General features: G+C 41.2%; 1 protein-coding gene across 1 annotated transcript in view; it reads right to left on the reverse strand.

The window, feature by feature from the left end:
* The window catches only part of LOC140733581 (trifunctional enzyme subunit alpha, mitochondrial-like), a 67,074-nt gene that overhangs the window by 25,564 nt on the left and 23,331 nt on the right, over positions 1-18,179 (reverse strand). Inside the window, exons 6-8 of the mRNA XM_073057121.1 lie at positions 13,758-13,877; positions 11,396-11,498; positions 6,177-6,299 (exon numbers count right to left, since the gene is read on the reverse strand). Of these exons, the coding sequence (XP_072913222.1) occupies positions 6,177-6,299; positions 11,396-11,498; positions 13,758-13,877 (346 nt within the window). The remainder of the gene's footprint in view (positions 1-6,176; positions 6,300-11,395; positions 11,499-13,757; positions 13,878-18,179) is intronic.

Genomic DNA, 18,179 nt, shown 5'->3' on the forward strand with positions numbered 1-18,179 from the left:
TAAAATGAAATAGAGAAAATATGGGGAGGATTTAAGGTGGGAAGGGTCACTAAAATACATTCAAGAGCCTTTATGAAGAAAACAGTAAAGAAAAAATTGGGACAGCTGAAACTGACAGAAAGGACTAACATCTGAAAAATAGTAACAGCATTTTGAAATAGAGCAGCAGTTCTCAACCTGAGGTCCAAGGACCCTCAGTTAGTAGAACTTCAGAATTTACACTTTACATTGATGGTATAGCAGTGGAAACGAGCACTTACAAACTTTTGGGAGTGCACACAACCTTTCATGGTTCCAGAACACATCCTACATAGTCATGAAAGCTCACCAATGCCCCTTTCCACTGCCTATCACTCGATGAGGACTGGTGTGTTTCCTTGATTTTCCCTTGCTGAAGACCATAATCAGTTTCTTGAAGTTACTGATGTTAAGTGCAAGGTTGTTGTTGTGACATCATTCAACCTGCAGATCTATCTTACTCCTGTATGCCTTCTCGTCACCATCTGAAATTCTGTCAATAATGGTATCTTCTGCAAATTTATAGATCATATTTGAGCTGTGTCTAGCTACACAGTTGTGGGTGCAGGGAGTGGAGCAGCTGGCTATGCACACATCTTTTAAGGTTCACCAGTGTTGACTATCAGCAAGATGGAGGTGTTATTTTCCAATTTGCACTGAATGTGGTCTCCCAGTGAGAAAGTCAAGAGGGAGGAACAAAACCCAGGTTTTGGAGCTTGTTGATTAGGACGGAGGGTATGATTGTGTTGAACACTGAGCTGTAGTCAATAAACAGCAACCTGACATAGGTATTGCTATTGTTCAGGTGATCCAAAGCCAAGTGGAGAGCCAGTGAGATTGTATCTGCTATAGGCCTATTGTGGTAATAGGCTGGAGTTGATTCTGGCGATGTTCAAAACACTTCATCACAGTAGATCAGAATGCTATTGGGCAATACACATTGAGACAGCTCACCCTGCTTTTCTGAGGCACTAGTATAACTGTGAAGCAGGTGGGATCTTCTGACTGTAGCGGTGAGAGATTGAAGATGTCCTTGAACACTCCTGTCCGTTGGTTGAACACAGGTTTTCAGTGTCCTACCAGGCACAACATCAGGGCCTGATGTCTTGACGGCCTAGCTACTCACTACTGGACCAGATTTCACGGAAATGTGCCTCCTCACAATTAAAATTTAATGAAAACTGCAATACAGAAATGCTTGCAATGTTTCTGAATTTGGGAAAAAAACTTCATGCACAGGCAATGGATAGAAGTCATAACTATGAAATCATAAATGAAGATTACAAACATTACTATAGAAGAATACAAAATTAAACATAACATTTGTTGTGGCAGAAAAATATTTATAGAAATCTGATAAACTGCATGGAAAGACAGTTTGGAGAAGGAAGTAGGAGGATCAGAACGGGAGTGCGGCAGGAGCCATCTTGAATTTTTCTTGTTCTCCAAATTGGAGTTAAGAGAGGCGGGACTGCGCAGGCGTGTGACGGTGGGCAGTGAAGCGGGGAAGATTTAAAAAGGGCAGTAATCCTGAATCGGTTTTCGTTTGGAGAAGGAAGTCATTGGATCAGAACGGGAGTGCGGCGGGAGCCATCTTGAATTTTTCTTATTTTCATCAGAGTTAAGAGAGGCGGGACTGCGCGGGAGTGTGACGGCGGGCAGTGAAATGGGGAAGATTTAAAAAGGACACAGCCTTATACAGCGGGCAGCGTTGTTTGCAGGCAGTGGAGTGAGCCGGGAGCAGAGTGAAGGCTTAAGGGCTTGGGCTCAATGGGCTTAGGCAGAAGCGGGCAAGGCAAGGTAGGTTTAAGTTTCAGTTTTTCCTGTTATTTGAAGAAAGGGGAAGTATGAGTGTGAGGGCAGCTTGTTGTTCTCGGTGTCGGATGTGGGAGGTCCTGGAGTCTCCTAGCCTCCCGGAAGTCCACATCTGTGCCAGGTGCGCCGAGCTGCAGCTCTTAAGGGACCGTGTTAGGGAACTGGAGTTGAGGCTCGATGACCTTCGTCTGGTCAGGGAGAGTGAGGAGTTGATAGAGAGAAGTTACAGGCAGGTGGTCACACCAGGGCCACAGGAGGCAGACAGGTGGGTCACGGTTAGGAGGGGGAAGGGGAAGAGTCAGGTACTAGAGAGTACCCCAATGGCTGTACCCCTTGACAATAAGTACTCCTGTTTGAGTACTCTTTGGGGGGGGGAGGGGGAACAGCCTACCTGGGGGAAGCAACAGTAGCCATGCCTCTGGCACAGAGTCCGGTCCTGTAGCTCAGATGGGTAGGGAAAGGAAGAGGAAGGCAGTAGTAACAGGGGACTCGATAGTTAGGGGTCAGATAGGCGATTCTGTGGACGGGATCAGGAGACCCAGATGGTAGTTTGCCTCCCTGGTGCCAGGGTTCAGAATGTTTCTGAACGCGTCCAAGATATCCTGAAGTGGGAGGGTGAGGAGCCAGAGGTCGTGGTACATATAGGTACCAACAACATAGGTAGGAAAAGGGAAGAGGTCCTGAAAGGAGAATATAGAGAGTTAGGAAGGCAGTTGAGAAGAAGGACCACAAAGGTAGTAATCTCAGGATTACTGCCTGTGCCACACGACAGTGAGAGTAGAAATGGAATGAGGTGGAGGATAAATGCGTGGCTGAGGGATTGGAGCAGGGGGCAGGGATTCAAGTTTCTGGATCATTGGGACCTCTTTTGGGGCAGGTGTGACCTGTACAAAAAGGACGGGTTACACTTGAATCCTAGGGGGACCAATTTCCTGGCGGGGAGATTTGCTAAGGCTACTGGGGAGACTTTAAACTAGAATGGTTGGGGGGTGGGAATCAATTTGAAGAGACTAGGGGAGAGGAGGTTAGTTCCCAAATAGAGAAAGCTAGTAGACAGTGTGTGAGGGAGGATAGGCAGGTGATAGAGAAGGGGAGCGTTCAGACCGAAGATGTAGGGGAGAAGGAAGAAAAAGATAATAAAGTTGATTGCATCGTTAGGGATAAACAGAGAGGGAGAGCTGCACAGTTTCTTAAATGCATCTATTTTAATGCTTGGAGCATTGTAAGAAAGGTGGATGAGCTTCGAGCATGGATTGATACCTGGAATTATGATGTTGTAGCTATTAGTGAAACATGGTTGCAGGAAGGGTGTGATTGGCAACTAAATATTCCTGGATTTCGTTGCTTCAGGTATGATAGAATCGGAGGGGCAAGTGGAGGAGGTGTTGCATTGTTTGTCCGAGAAAATATTACAGCGGTGCTCTGGCAGGATAGATTAGAGGGCTCATCCAGGGAGACTATTTGGGTGGAATTGAGGAATGGGAAAGGTGTAGTTACACTTATAGGGGTGTATTATAGACCACTTAATGGGGAGCGAGAATTGGAGGAGCAAATTTGTAAGGAGATAGCAGATATTTGTAGTAAGCACAAGGTTGTGATTGTGGGAGATTTTAATTTTCCACACATAGACTGGGAAGCCCATACTGTAAAAGGACTGGATGGTTTGGAGTTTGTAAAATGTGTGCAGGATAGTTTTTTGCAGCAATACACAGAGGTACCAACTGGAGAAGGGGCAGTGCTGGATCTCCTGTTAGGGAATGAGATAGGTCAGGTGACGGAGGTATGTGTTGGGGAGCACTTCGGGTCCAGTGATCACAATGCCATTAGATTCAATATAATTATGGAGAAGGATAGGACTGGACCCAGGGTTGAGATTTTTGATTGGAGAAAGGCTAACTTTGAGGAGATGCGAAAGGATTTAGAAGGAGTGGATTGGGCCAATTTGTTTTATGGGAAGGATGTAATAGAGAAATGGAGGTCATTTAAAGGTGAAATTTTGAGGGTACAGAATCTTTATGTTCCTGTTAGGTTGAAAGGAAAGGTTAAAAGTTTGAGAGCGCCATGGTTTTCAAGGGATATTGGAAACTTGGTTCGGAAAAAGAGGGAGATCTACAACAAATATAGGCAACATGGAGTAAATGAGGTGCTCGAGGAATATAAAGAATGTAAAAAGAATCTTAAGGAAGAAATTAGAAAAACTAAAAGATACAAGGTTGCTTTGGCAAGTAAGGTGAAAATAAATCCAAAGGGTTTCTACAGTTATATTAATAGCAAAAGGATAGTGAGGGATAAAATTGGTCCCTTAGAGAATCAGAGTGGACAGCTATGTGTGGAGCCAAAAGAGATGGGGGAGATTTTGAACAATTTCTTTTCTTCGGTATTCACTAAGGAGAAGGATATTGAATTGTGTAAGGTAAGGGAAACAAGTAGGGAAGTTATGGAAACTATGACAATTAAAGAGGAGGAAGTACTGGTGCTTTTAAGGAATATAAAAGTGGATAAATCTCCGGGTCCTGACAGGATATTCCCTAGGACCTTGAGGGAAGTTGGTGTAGAAATAACAGGGGCTCTGTCAGAAATATTTCAAATGTCATTAGAAATGGGGATGGTGCCGGAGGATTGGCGTATTGCTCATGTGGTTCCATTGTTTAAAAAGGGTTCTAAGAGTAAACCTAGCAATTATAGGCCTGTCAGTTTGACGTCACTGGTGGGTAAATTAATGGAAAGTATTCTTAGAGATGGTAAATATAATTATCTGGATAGACAGGGTCTGATTAGGAATAGTCAGCATGGATTTGTGCGTGGAAGGTCATGTTTGACAAATCTTATTGAATTTTTTGAAGAGGTTATGAGGAAAGTTGACGAGGGTAAAGCAGTGGATATTGTCTACATGGACTTCAGTAAGGCCTTTGACAAGGTTCCACACGGAAGGTTAGTTAGGAAGGTTCAATTGTTAGGTATTAATATTGAAGAAGTAAAATGGATTCAACAGTGGATAGATGGGAGATGCCAGAGAGTAGTGGTGGATAACTGTTTGTCAGGTTGGAGGCCGGTGATTAGTGGTGTGCCTCAGGGATCTGTATTGGGTCCAACGTTGTTTGTCATATACATTAATGATCTGGATGATGGGGTGGTAAATTGGATTAGTAAGTATGCAGATGATACTTAGGTAGGTGGCGTTGTGGATAATGAAGTAGGTTTTCAAAGCTTGCAGAAATTTAGACCAGTTACAAGAGTGGGCTGAACGATGGCAGATGGAGTTTAATGCTGATAAGTGTGAGGTGCTACATTTTGGTAGGAATAATCCAAATAAGACATACATCGTAAATGGTAGGGCATTGAGGAATGCAGTAGAACAGAATGATCTAGGAATAATGATGCATAGTTCCTTGAAGGTGGAATCTCATGTGGATAGGGTGGTGAAGAAAGCTTTTGGTATGTTGGCCTTTATAAATCAGAGCATCGAGTATAGGAGTTGGGATGTAATGTTAAAATTGTACAAGGCATTGGTAAGGCTGAATTTGGAGTACTGTGGACAGTTCTGGTCACCGAATTATAGGAAAGATATCAACAAAATAGAGAGAGTACAGAGAAGATTTGCTAGAATGTTATCTGGGTTTCAGCACCTAAGTTACAGAGAAAGGTTGAACAAGTTAGGTCTTTATGCTTTGGAGCGTAGAAGGTTGAGGGGGGTCTTGATAGAGGTATTTAAGATAATGAGGGGGATAGATCGAGTTGACGTGGATAGGCTTTTTCCATTGAGAGTAGGGGAGATTCAAACAAGAGGACATGAGTTGAGAGTTAGGGGGCAAAAGTTTAAGGGTAACACGAGGGGGAATTTCTTTACTCAGAGAATGGTAGCTGTGTGGAATGAGCTTCCAGTAGAAGTAGTAGAGGCAGGTTCGGTATTGTCATTTAAAGTAAAATTGGATAGGTTTATGGACAGGAAAAGAATGGAGGGTTATGGGTTGAGTGCGGGCCAGTGGGACTAGGTGAGTGTAAGCGTTGGCACGGACTAGAAGGGCCGAGATGGCCTGTTTCCGTGCTGTAATTGTTATATGGTTATACAGACAAATCATAGAATGCAGTTTACAACTTTAAAAAACACACAGAAAATGCTGGTGGAACACAGCAGGCCAGGCAGCATCTATAGGAAGAAGGACAAAGGGTCTTGGCCCGAAACGTCGACAGTGCTTCTTCCGAAAGATGCTGCCTGGCCTGCTGCGTTCCACCAGCATTTTGTGTGTGCTGCTTGAATTTCCAGCATCTGCAGATTTCCTTGTGTTTACAACTTTAAAGTTCTATTATTGTAGTAAATTATATATTTTGCTTTGTATACTTACTGTCAAACAGCTTCTTATCCTTCTTAAGAGAAATCTCTTTATTTGCTATTCCTCTGGCACAAGTAATTGCCACTTCTTCCAAGTATTCCACTGTCCTCTCTTCAGGAGTTTTCAACCCAGGACCTATCAAGTTCAAAAGTTAATGTAATTTTAATTATAAAGCATTTCAGCACAGGCACATCATTTATCTACTTCTATGAGAGCAACAATGTCCAGAATGAATGAGAGCAAATTATGAAGATACTATACAAATTTATACAAATGGCTTTTGCTCTTATCCCCTCATCCTTGCCCTGCACCGCCCAGCACTCATCATCTCTTCCGCCAGTGTGCCCTCTGTGATTTAATAGGCAGAAGTTAACTGCACAGCCATTAACAATAGCTATTCACTCAATTGAGAATTTAATTGCTGTTTATTGATCACATTAAGGATTGTTTATTATAGTTATAATGCTTCAGCTGAGTACATGTAACCTCCAAACAAAAACCAAAAATTCATAAACAGATTCTACCAACAATGTCCCCTTTACAGATCAATGATCTCTCACTTCACAACTAGACTTGGCACTGAATCCTGGGGTAGAATGAAAGTAAAGACAGACTTGATGAGAGACTGGGAAAATGTAATGTTTGAGAGATCAGGCTGTCCTTGTACATTACTCACCAAGAGCAATATTCAAGTCCAACAAATAGTAAGGAAGGCAAGTAGTATGCTGGTCCTCATTGCTAAGAGGATTTGAGTACATAGGACACAGAAGAGTACAGCACAGAAATAGGCCACTCGGCCCACAATGTTTTGCCAAACAAGATAAAAAGCATCCATGTGCCTATCCAATCATCTCTTAAAAGCCTCTAATGTATTTGCCTCTACCACCACACCAGGCAGCACATTCCAGGCACTGAGTAAAAGAAAAAGTACTCCTCACATCCCCCTTAAACCTACCCCTTCTCACCTTCAATGCATGCCCTTTGGTATTAGACATTTCAACCTTGAGAAAGAGATACTCTCTGTCCACTCTATTTATGCCTCTCATAATCTTGTAAACCTCTTTCAGATCTTCCATCAGCCTCTGACATGTCAGAGAAAACAACCCAAGTTTATCCAGCCTCACGTGATAGCACATGCCCTCTAAACAGGCAGCATCTTGGTTAAACTATTCTGCACCCTCAACATCCTTCCTATAGTAGGGGCAACTAGAACTCTATGCAATACTTCAGATGTGGCCTAACCGAGTTTTATAAAGTTGCAACATAACCTCCTGACATTTGACTCAATGCCTCGACTAATAAAAACATTCCATAAGCCTTCTTAGCCACCCTAGCGACCTGTGTAGCCACTTACAAGGAGCTCTGAACTTGGATCCCAAGATATCTCTGCTTAGCAACACTGTTAATGTCCTTGCCCATAACAATGTACTGTCTCCTTGTATTTGTCCTACCGAGGTGCAACATCTTACATTATCTGGGTTAAACTCAATCTGCCATTTCTCAGCCCACATTGCAGAATGGATCTATATCATGCTGGTTTTTCTCCTTTGCCAGTCTTCTACTCCACCAATCTTGGTGTCATCCACAAATTTACTAACCCATCCATCTACATTTTCATCCAAATCACTTATATACATTATGAATAACAGAGGTCCCAACACAGATCCCTGTGGAACACCACTAGTTACAGACCAACACATACAAACAAGCTGGATGAACTCAGCAGGTCAGGCAGCATCCGTTGAAATGAGCAGTCAATGTTTTGGGCTGAGACCCTTCGTCAGGACTGAAGAAGGAGGGGGCAGGTGCCCCATAAAGAAGGTGGGGGGAGGGTGGAAAACCAATCAGAGGAAAGATCAAGGGGTGGGGGAGGGGAAGCAGGGTGGGGATAGGCAGGAGAGGTGAAGAAGGAATGTAAGGGGAAAGCACTATGGGTAGTAGAAGAAGGCAGAATCGTGAGAGAGGTGATAGGCAGCTAGAAGAGGAGACAGAGTGAAAGTGGGATGGGGGATGGGAGAGGGAGGGAAATACTGGAAGTTGGAGAATTCAATGTTCATACCAAGGGGCTGGAGACTACCCAGACGGTATATGAGGTGTTGCTCCTCCAACCTGAGTTTGGCCTCATCATGGCAGTAGAGGAGGCCATGTATGGACATATCCGAATGGGAATGTGAAGCAGAGTTGAAGTGGATGGCAACCGGGAGATCCTGTCTGTTGTTGCAGACAGAGTGGAGGTGCTGGACGAAGCGATCCCCCAATCTGTGTCAGCTCTTGCCGATGTAGAGGAGGCTGCACCGGGAGCACCGGATGCAATAGATTACCCCAACAGACTCACAAGTGAAGTGTTGCCTCACCTGGAAGGACTGTTTGGGGCCCTGAATGGGGGTAAGAGAGGAAGTGTAAGGACAGGTGTAGCACTTGTGTTTACAGGGATAAGTACCAGGTGGGAGATCTGTGGGGAGGGATGTGTGGACCAGGCAGTCACAGAGGGAACGATCCCTGCAAAAAGCAGAGAGGGGTAGAGAGGGAAAGATGTCCTTAGTGGTGGGGTCCTGTTGGTAAAACGCCTTACTAAAAACCATGTAGATAACATCCACTGCCCTAGTCTCATTAATCTCCCTCATCACCTTGTCAAAAAACTCAAACAAGTTGGTAAGGCATGACATGCCATACATAAAGCCATGCTAGCTCTCCCTAATTAGGCCATGGGCTTCCAATTGCTCATACATCTTATCCCTAAGAATTTTCTCCAGCAATTTCCCTATAACTGACATGAGACTCTGGTCTATAGTTCTTAAGATTTTCCCTTAGTCCCTTCTTAAATTGGGGTACAATATTGGCCACTTGTTAGTCCTCTTGGACCTCACCAATGGCTACAACAGCTAGGATGCGTTTGTGCAATTATACAAGGCCTTGGACAAGAACCCACCTAGAGCTTTGTGTGAAGATTTGGTCTCCCTATCTAATAAGGTTCTTCTTAACATGGATGGAGCTTATAAAGTATTTGAAATTGATTCTATAAAGGCAGAATGTAACAAGGAGAAATTGGGTAGATTAGGCCTAAGGGCACTATGGTAGCACAGTGATCAGTGCAACACTATTACAGCTTGAGGTGTTCCAGAATTCGGAGTTCAATTCCAGCGCCAACTGTAAGGAGTTTGTATGTTGTCTCCAGTGCCCCAGTTTCCTCCCACAGTTCAAAAACGTACCAGTTAGTAGATTAATTGGTCATTGTAAATTGTCCTGTGGTTAGGCTAGTGTTAAAATAAGTGGGTTGCTTGGTGGATATATTCTCTTTAGAAAAGAATGAAAGTGGAATCTCATGAATATGTATAAAGATCTAACAGGATGAGGTACATTGAGGATGTAGAACCAGGGGTCAAAGCTTCTGGTATGGACTTTAAAACTCAGATGAGAAGAAGCTTCTTCATCCACCGGATGGTGAACCTGTGGAATTTTCTGCCACCAAATGCAGCCAAGGCCAACTCATTTAAAATAGTCAAGGAAGCAGATACATTTCTTGATGTCATAGGGATTAAGACATGTAGAGAAAGCTAGAACTGGGTATTTTAGTGGATTGTGAGTCTCAACTGTGCTGAATTGTGGATGTCTCATGATCCAAATTTTGCTCTAATGCTATGTCTCTATATTTATGGGAGCCATGCGATCTTATTTGACATCTAAATAGATGCTTTGTTGGTAAAGTGGTTTGTATTCTTGATTTAGTTTAATTTTAAAGCTTTTAATTTTTATCAGATAAATGCTTTAAATTAAATTTTCCAACTTTTAATTTCAAATCATTTCTAATTGATTTTAATCACTTAAATCTATTCAATTATATAACCATGTAACAATTACAGCATGGAAACAGGCCATCTCGGCCCTTCTAGTCCGTGCTGAACGCTTACTCTCACCTAGTCCCACCTACCTGCACTCAGCCCATAACCCTCTATTCCTTTCCTGTTCAGATACTTACCCAACTTTTTTTAAATGACAAAATCGAACCTGCCTCTACCACTTCTACTGGAAGCTCGTTCCACACAGCTACCACTCTCTGAGTAAAGAAGTTCCCCCCTCATGTTACCCCTAAACTTTTAAGTTACCCCTAAGCCCCTTAACTCTCAACTCATGTCCTCTTGTTTGAATCTCCCCTACTCTCAATGGAAAAAGCCTATCCACATCAACTCTATCTATCCCCCTCATTATTTTAAATACCTCTATCAAGACCCCCCTCAACCTTCTACGCTCCAAAGCATAAAGACCTAACTTGTTCAACCTTTCTCTGTAACTTAGGTGCTGAAACCCAGGTAACATTCTAGTAAATCTCCTCTGTACGCTCTCTATTTTGTTGGCATCTTTCCTATAATTCAGTGACCAGAACTGTACACAATACTCCAAATTTGGCCTTACCAATGCCTTGTACAATTTTAACATTACATCCCAACTCCTATACTCGATGCTCTGATTTATAAAGGCCAGCATACCAAAAGCTTTCTTCACCACCCTATCCACATGAGATTCCACCTTCAAGGAACTATGCACCATTATTCCTAGATCACTCTGTTCTACTGCATTCCTCAATGCCCTACCATTTACCATGTATGTCCTATTTTGATTATTCATACCAAAATGTAGCACCTCACGCTTATCAGCATTAAACTCCATCTGCCATCTTTCAGCCCACTCTTCTAACTGGCCTAAATCTCTCTGCAAGCTTTGAAAACCTACTTCATTATCCACAATGCCTCTTATCTTAGTATCATCTGCAATCTTACTAATCCAATTTACCACCCCATCATCCAGATCATTAATGTATATGACAAACATTGGACCCAGTACAGATCCCTGAGGCACACCACTAGTCACTGGCCTCCAACCTGACAAACAGTTATCCACCACTACTCTCTGGCATCTCCCATCCAGCCAATGTGGAATCCATTTTACTACTTCAATTGTTTCCAAATGACCAACTACTCTGATTAAACAAATGCACAAGCTGTAAAAAAGTGCTTCAAATTGTCGACTGTTCTACCTCATGCAACAACTTAAGTAACATGGCCTGTAGATTCATTATAGCATCACGGAATGCATGTGAAGTGCAGGCGGATCAAGCATGATCCAGCCCAATTATGGCAGGTTCAGACTTTCAGTCCATTTGAAGGGGGGAAAAGAGACTTCAACTTTTTTTCACCCATTGTTAAATCTAGGATTTCTCAGAAGTGTAAACTTACCCAGGGGAGAAATTAAATGGTCCACCAAACCCATCTTCTTGGCTTTATCAGCTCGAATGTTTTTCCCAGTCAACATGATGTCAAGAGCATTAGGAAGCCCAATCTGATAATAATTTAAGGCAAGAAATTAGAATATTGAATTATATTCAATGTACAGCAGAGAAACAGGCCATCTAGCCAAAATGGTTAATACCAGTTTATGTTCCAGATAAGCTATTATCTCCAATTCTATCATTTTATATCCTTCAATTCTCTTGTCCAGTGTTTATTGTATATCATACTAGCATAATAAATCTGTATATTATTTGTCTGTCCAAATAACTCAGTAAGGATGATCATAACTTTCTTCTTTGAAAGCTGTTTTCAACTCATGCTTTTTTTCCTTAAAATTTTATCGACTACGTTTTTGAGCCAGAAACTGTGCCATCAATTTGTTAGGTCAAATTGATGTATCATCAGCTTAGGGTCTTGGACTTGCACCTTAGCCCCAGAGGATCGCTGTTTCGTTCGGCTGTATCCATATATGGTTGAATGATAATCAAACTTGATGTGATTTTTAAATTATTTTGACTATGTTTCCTACCTTGCACATTTAGTTATACTATATACATGTAGACACTTTGTTTGGATTTTTTTTTAAACACTGGAACAATAGTTACCCCTCATTCTCTTATCTCATTTCTAACACATTTAAAAGTCACAAACCAGAGAAAATCCGCAGTTCCTGGAAATCAAAGTAATACACACAAAATGCTGGAGGAACTCAGCAGGCTAGGCAACATCTATGGAAAGAGTAAACATTCAATGTTTCAAATGAAACCCTTCATCAGGACTAGAAAAAGAGAGAAGTCAGGGGAAGGTGGGGGAGGGGAGGAAGAGTACAAGGTAGTAGGCGATAGATGCAACCAGGAAAGGGGGTGGGGTGAAGTAAAGAACTGGGTAGTTGACTGGGGGGAAATCTGACAGGAGAGAACAGAAGGCCATGGCAAAAAGGGGATGAGCACCAGAGAGTGGTGACGGGCAGGTAAGGAGATCAGGTGAAAGAGGGAGAAACAGGAATGCAGAATGGTGAAGGTGGAGGAATTACTGGAAGTTTAAGAAATTGATGTTCATTCCAATAGGTTGGAGGCTACCCAGATGGATCATAACCTGAGTGTGTCCTCATCACAGCAGTAGAGGAGGCCATGGACTGACATGTTGGAATGGGAAGCAGAATTGAAATGGGTGGCCATCGGGAGATCCCACTTTTATTGGCAGACAGGGAGTAGGTGTTCGGCAAAGCAGTCTCACCGATATACAGGAGGCCATAGCAGGAGGACCCGACATTGCAGATGACCCCCAACAGACTGACAGGTGAAGTGTCGCCTCACCTGGAAGGACTGCTTGGGCCCCTGAATGATAGTGAGGAAGGAGGTGCAGAGGTAGGTGTGGCACTTGGTCTGCTTGCAATGATAAGTTCCAGGAGGGAGATCAGTGGGGAGGGATGAATGGACAAGAAAGATGTGAAGGGAGCGATCCCTGCGGAAAGTGGGGGGAGGGGGGGAGGTAAAGATGTGCTTGGTGGTGGGATCCTTTTGGAGATGGCAGAAGTAACAGAGAATTATGTGCTGGATGCGGAGGCTGGTAGGGTGGTAGGTCAGGACAAGAGGAACCCTATCCCCGGTGGGGTGGAGGTGGTTGGGGTGAGGGCAGACGTGCGTGAAACGGAAGAGATGTGGTTGGGGCAGCATTGAAGGTGGAGGAAGGAAAGCCCCTTTCTCTGAAGGAGGAGGACATCTCATTAGTTCTGAAATGAAAAGCATCATCTTGAGAGCAGATGTGGCAGAGACAGAAGAATTGAGAGAAAGGGATGGCATTTTTACAAGTGACAGGGTGGGAAGAAGTATAGTCCAGGTAGCTGTGAGAATCAGCGGGTTGATAAAAGATATCAGTAGATACAAACTGTCTCATCAGTATCTATCAGTGGAGAGAGACAGAGAGATGGAGAAAGGGGAAGGAGGTGTCGGAAATGAACCAGGTAAACTTGAGGGCAGGGTGTAAGTTGGAGGCAAATTTAAAAGACTATTCTTTTTATGCAAAGTAAAACACTTCAAGAGGTCTTAAAATCTCAAAAATCAACATGCTTTGTGTGAATATTTTTGGAATAAAACAACCATATCTTCTCTTTCAGTTACATCTAAAAGACATATTCTAAGCTACAATGAAACCTAAAATGGTGCATAATACTCATCAAGTCCATTTTTCCCACTACTTAAGCTACATTAGGTTATTTGATTATGAATTTGACAAACAAGAAAAGCATCACTGAACTCAGTTATTTTGGTTGATACTGCAAACGTATTTGCATAGTAGACTTACTTACCATCTTTGGCAATCGCTGAGTACCACCAGCTCCTGGCAGTAAACCAAGCATGACTTCTGGAGTGCCTAGGACTGTCTTACTGTCCTTTGTTGCTATCCTGTAATGGCAGGCAATTGCGACCTATAAGCACATTCAATAATTTAGTTCCGGACTTCCGGTAAGATGGCGATTGTTTAGTCGCTCCGAACTTTTGCTCCGTTATACTTCCTATCTTTGCATTATATGTCTCCCTTCTTAAACCTTAGTTAGGTATTTTATTAGTTCTCTTTTACCTGCCTGCGAACACATCTATCTTATAATGGCTACCAAAAGTACTAAAACCGGGAAAAAGGAAACTTCTACGGCTTTGTCGGTTGAGATTCTTGCTGTTTTGGAACAACATCGACAAGATACTTTAATGGATTTTAGAACTGAATTTAGAACTTCTTTCAACCAGCTGGATTCTAAATTGGATCAGATTAATGCTAGAGTGGATGAACATGCTGAACATTTATCTCGCATTGACTTAACTTCTGAAGATTTAAAACGCCGTGTTCAACATCTTGAAACTTTCTGCTCCAACCTAGAGGAGAAGAATAGTAAACTTTCTTCCAAAATGGTGGATCTTGAAAATCGGAGCAGACGTTGCAATCTACGAATTCTTGGTTTGCCAGAGGCCACCGAAAAGGGCTCTCCCGTTGAATTTTTTTCTGATTTTCTCTGTGAGATTTTCGGGAAAGAATTTCTTCCGACTCCACCTGAGCTTGAAAGGGCTCACAGGATTTATGTTCCTCGTGCAACTCTGGGTTCCCGTCCACGGCCAGTTATTTTATGCTTTCATCGATACCAGGTGAAAAACAGTTTGATTATGGAGGCACGCTGCACAGGTGCTTTTGCTTTTCAAAATACGGTAATTCGTTTTGTGGAGGATTATGCCCCCCAGGTTCTGAAGATGCATGTTGAGGTTAAAGGTGTAATGAATGTGCTTTTTGATCGCGGATTCAGACCCTCTCTCCGAAATCCAGCCGATCTTCGAATTATGCTTACTACTGGAGATTATAAGTGGTTTAAATCAGTGAAGGAGGCTGAGGCGTTTGTTGGAAGTCTTCCAGCCACCTCGTCTTCTTCGGAACCGGCCTGACCTTCTAAAATGGTTGATAAGTACTTCTCGAAGTAAAGCTATTTTTTCCGAACTCAGACTTTACTTGAATAATTCAGACATTAACTATTGAAACTCTAAGGGCTGTAGTCAATCTATCCCTGGACTTGGTGCGGGACTTTTAGATTTTACTTGTGTAATCTATTTTATTTTTGTATAACTTTATCTATAGAGAACTACAATTGATTTTAACTTGTTTTGGAGGTTTGGAGTTTTTATTGAAGGCCTCCCTGTTGGTTGATTTATAGTTTAAGTTTTGCTTTTTTTTTCTGTAAACGGTTGATAAGTACTCTCTTTAAATTTATAATTTCCCCCTTTTCCCCCTCCCTTTGTTTTTTTCTTTCGCGGGTAGGTTAGTTTTAGTTTTCTTCTGATTTTTTTTGTATTAAGTTTTATATTTCTGTTGAAGTTGTTCCTATTTGTAATTGTTTTCTAGTACATAAATTAGTTATTATTTGCTATATTATTTATACGGAACTTTTGTTAACGATACGGAACTGGAAGTCATTTTTGGGTTAATTTTTTTTGTAGAGCTAGCTGCTTTTTTAAGTAGCCGTCTAGTTTTGGGTTGCGAGGATGGGGTGGGTTCTCCAGTTCCAACACTACTGACTGTTTCTGTTGTATTCAGGACATGTCTCTGATTTGATTCTACGGATCTATGTTTACATTTTTGCTCCCAGACTGTTACTGTACTGCTTGATTTTTTATATGCCTGCTACCTTCTATGCACTAACAATTGATAATGGTTAATACACTTAAATTTGTGAGCTGGTATGTAAAGGGATTGAATCATCCTGTTAAAAGAAGGAAGGTCTTCTCGCATCTTAAACAACTCAAAGCTGACATTGCTTTCCTTCAAGAAACTCATATTCGTAGTTTTGATAATTCTCGGCTTTTGTCAAAGTGGGCGGGTCAGCATTTTCATTCATCCTTTGCCGCCAAAGCTAGGGGGGTTTCCATCCTTATTAATTCAAATATTCCTTTTGAACTCCATAATAAGATATCTGATACAAATGGCCGTTTTATTATTGTTTCTGGTAAATTATATAATACTAAAGTTGTACTAGCAAACCTGTATGCTCCCAATTTTGATGATGTTAATTTTTTTGAACGTTTTTTCTCCTCACTACCAGATTTAAACTCATACTCTCTTATACTGGGTGGTGATTTTAATTGTTGGTTAGATCCTAATTTGGATCGATCGTCCTCTGTTACTAGATTACCTACTAAATCTGCCTTAGCTATTCACTCTTTTCTCTCTAATTATGGTATCTCTGATATATGGCGTTTCCTTCATCCTACTGAGAGAGATTATTCTTTTTTTTCCACATGTTCACCATACCTTTACTAGAATTGACTACTTTTTACTTGATAATCAACTTATTCCATTTGTCTATTCTTGTGATTATCAGAGTATACTGATTTCTGACCATGCCCCAATTACTTTGTCTTTAAATTTTCCTGGTCTCCCTCAGAGGAATAAACACTGGCGTTTTGACTCAACTTTATTATCGGATGATGATTTTCTAAAATTTATTAAGGATCAGATAACCTTTTATTTTAACACCAATACGTCATCTGAAATGTCATCCCAGATTGTCTGGGATGCCATGAAAGCATATTTGAGGGGTCAAATAATCTCCTACACAGCAAATTTTAATAGAAAGTCCTGTGCAGATCGCTTAGACCTCATTAATCAGATTAAAGAATTAGATCAACTGTATGCTCAAACTAAGAATCCTGAATTATACAAGAAGCATGTAGAACTTCAAACTAAATTTAATCTTCTGTCTACTCAACCTGTTGAATGCCAACTTCTTGAAAGTAAGAGTCACTTCTATATTCATGGTGACAAATCTGGTAAATTTCTAGTCAATCAGCTGAGGCGTTCCAAAGCTAAACAACATATTACAAAGATCCGGAAGGAGAATGGAGACTTTACATCGGATCACTTAGAAATTAATGACGTATTTAAAAATTTTTATTCTCGACTTTATTCCTCTGAATCTCTGAATGAGAATATCTCTGTTGATCATTTTTTAAATAATCTGAATATTCCTTCGCTTTCATCTGATTTTAAAGCCAAACTTAATGCGCCTATATCATCAGAAGAAATATCTTTTGCAATTTCTGCAATGTCTTCAGGGAAATCTCCTTGACTTGATAGGTTCTCCGTAGAATTTTATAAATCATTCTCTTCACTTCTTTCTCCTCAGTTATTCTCAGTATTATCTGACTCGTTTAATTACGGTAAATTGCCACCCTCTTTTAATGAGGCATCTATTATTCTTTTATTTAAAAAGGGTAAAGACCCAACAGAGTGTTCCTCGTATAGGCCGATTTCTTTGCTTAATGTTGATGTTAAAGTTTTGGCTTATAGATTAGAAACTGTTATTCCCTCTATTATTTCTGATGATCAAACTGGTTTTATTATAAACCATCTTCCTTTTTTTAATATTCGGCGTTTATTTAACATTTTATATTCACCTTCAACTGGGATTCCTGAATGTGTTATTTCCCTCGATGCGGTGAAAGCATTTGATCGTATAGAGTGGAACTACCTTTTTGCAGTTTTAGAAAAATTTGACTTCGGTCAAAGTTTTATCTCTTGGATCAAATTGCTGTATCTGTGTCCTACTGCCTCTGTTTTGACTAATTTTCAGAAATCCCAGTTATTTAACCTCAAACGTGGCACCCGTCAGGGATGCCCTTTAAGTCCCTTTCTCTTTGATTTGGCTATAGAACCTTTGGCGATAGCATTTCGAAACTGTCCTGAATTGACCGGGATTTGGGGGGGGGGGGGGGGGGGGAGTTGAGCATAAAGTTTCTCTTTATGCTGATGACTTATTACTTTTTCTTTCAAATCCATCTACATCCTTACCTCCAATGTTTTCACTTCTTGATCAGTTTAGCCAGTTTTCTGGCTATAAACTTAAGTTACGTAAGAGTGAACTTTTCCGAATTAATAAAGAAGCACAAGAATTAACATTTCGTGATCTTCCTTTTAAAGTAGTTCATAATCAATTTACTTATCTTGGGATTACAGTCACAAGGAAGTTTAAAGATCTTTTTCGTGAAAATTTTATTGAAGGCCTCCCTGTTGGTTGATTTATAGTTTAAGTTTTGCTTTTTTTTTCTGTAAACGGTTGATAAGTACTCTCTTTAAATTTATAATTTCCCCCTTTTCCCCCTCCCTTTGTTTTTTTCTTTCGCGGGTAGGTTAGTTTTAGTTTTCTTCTGATTTTTTTTGTATTAAGTTTTATATTTCTGTTGAAGTTGTTCCT

The sequence above is a fragment of the Hemitrygon akajei genome, chromosome 9 (genome assembly GCF_048418815.1).
Source record: "Hemitrygon akajei chromosome 9, sHemAka1.3, whole genome shotgun sequence".
Classification (NCBI taxonomy): domain Eukaryota; kingdom Metazoa; phylum Chordata; class Chondrichthyes; order Myliobatiformes; family Dasyatidae; genus Hemitrygon; species Hemitrygon akajei.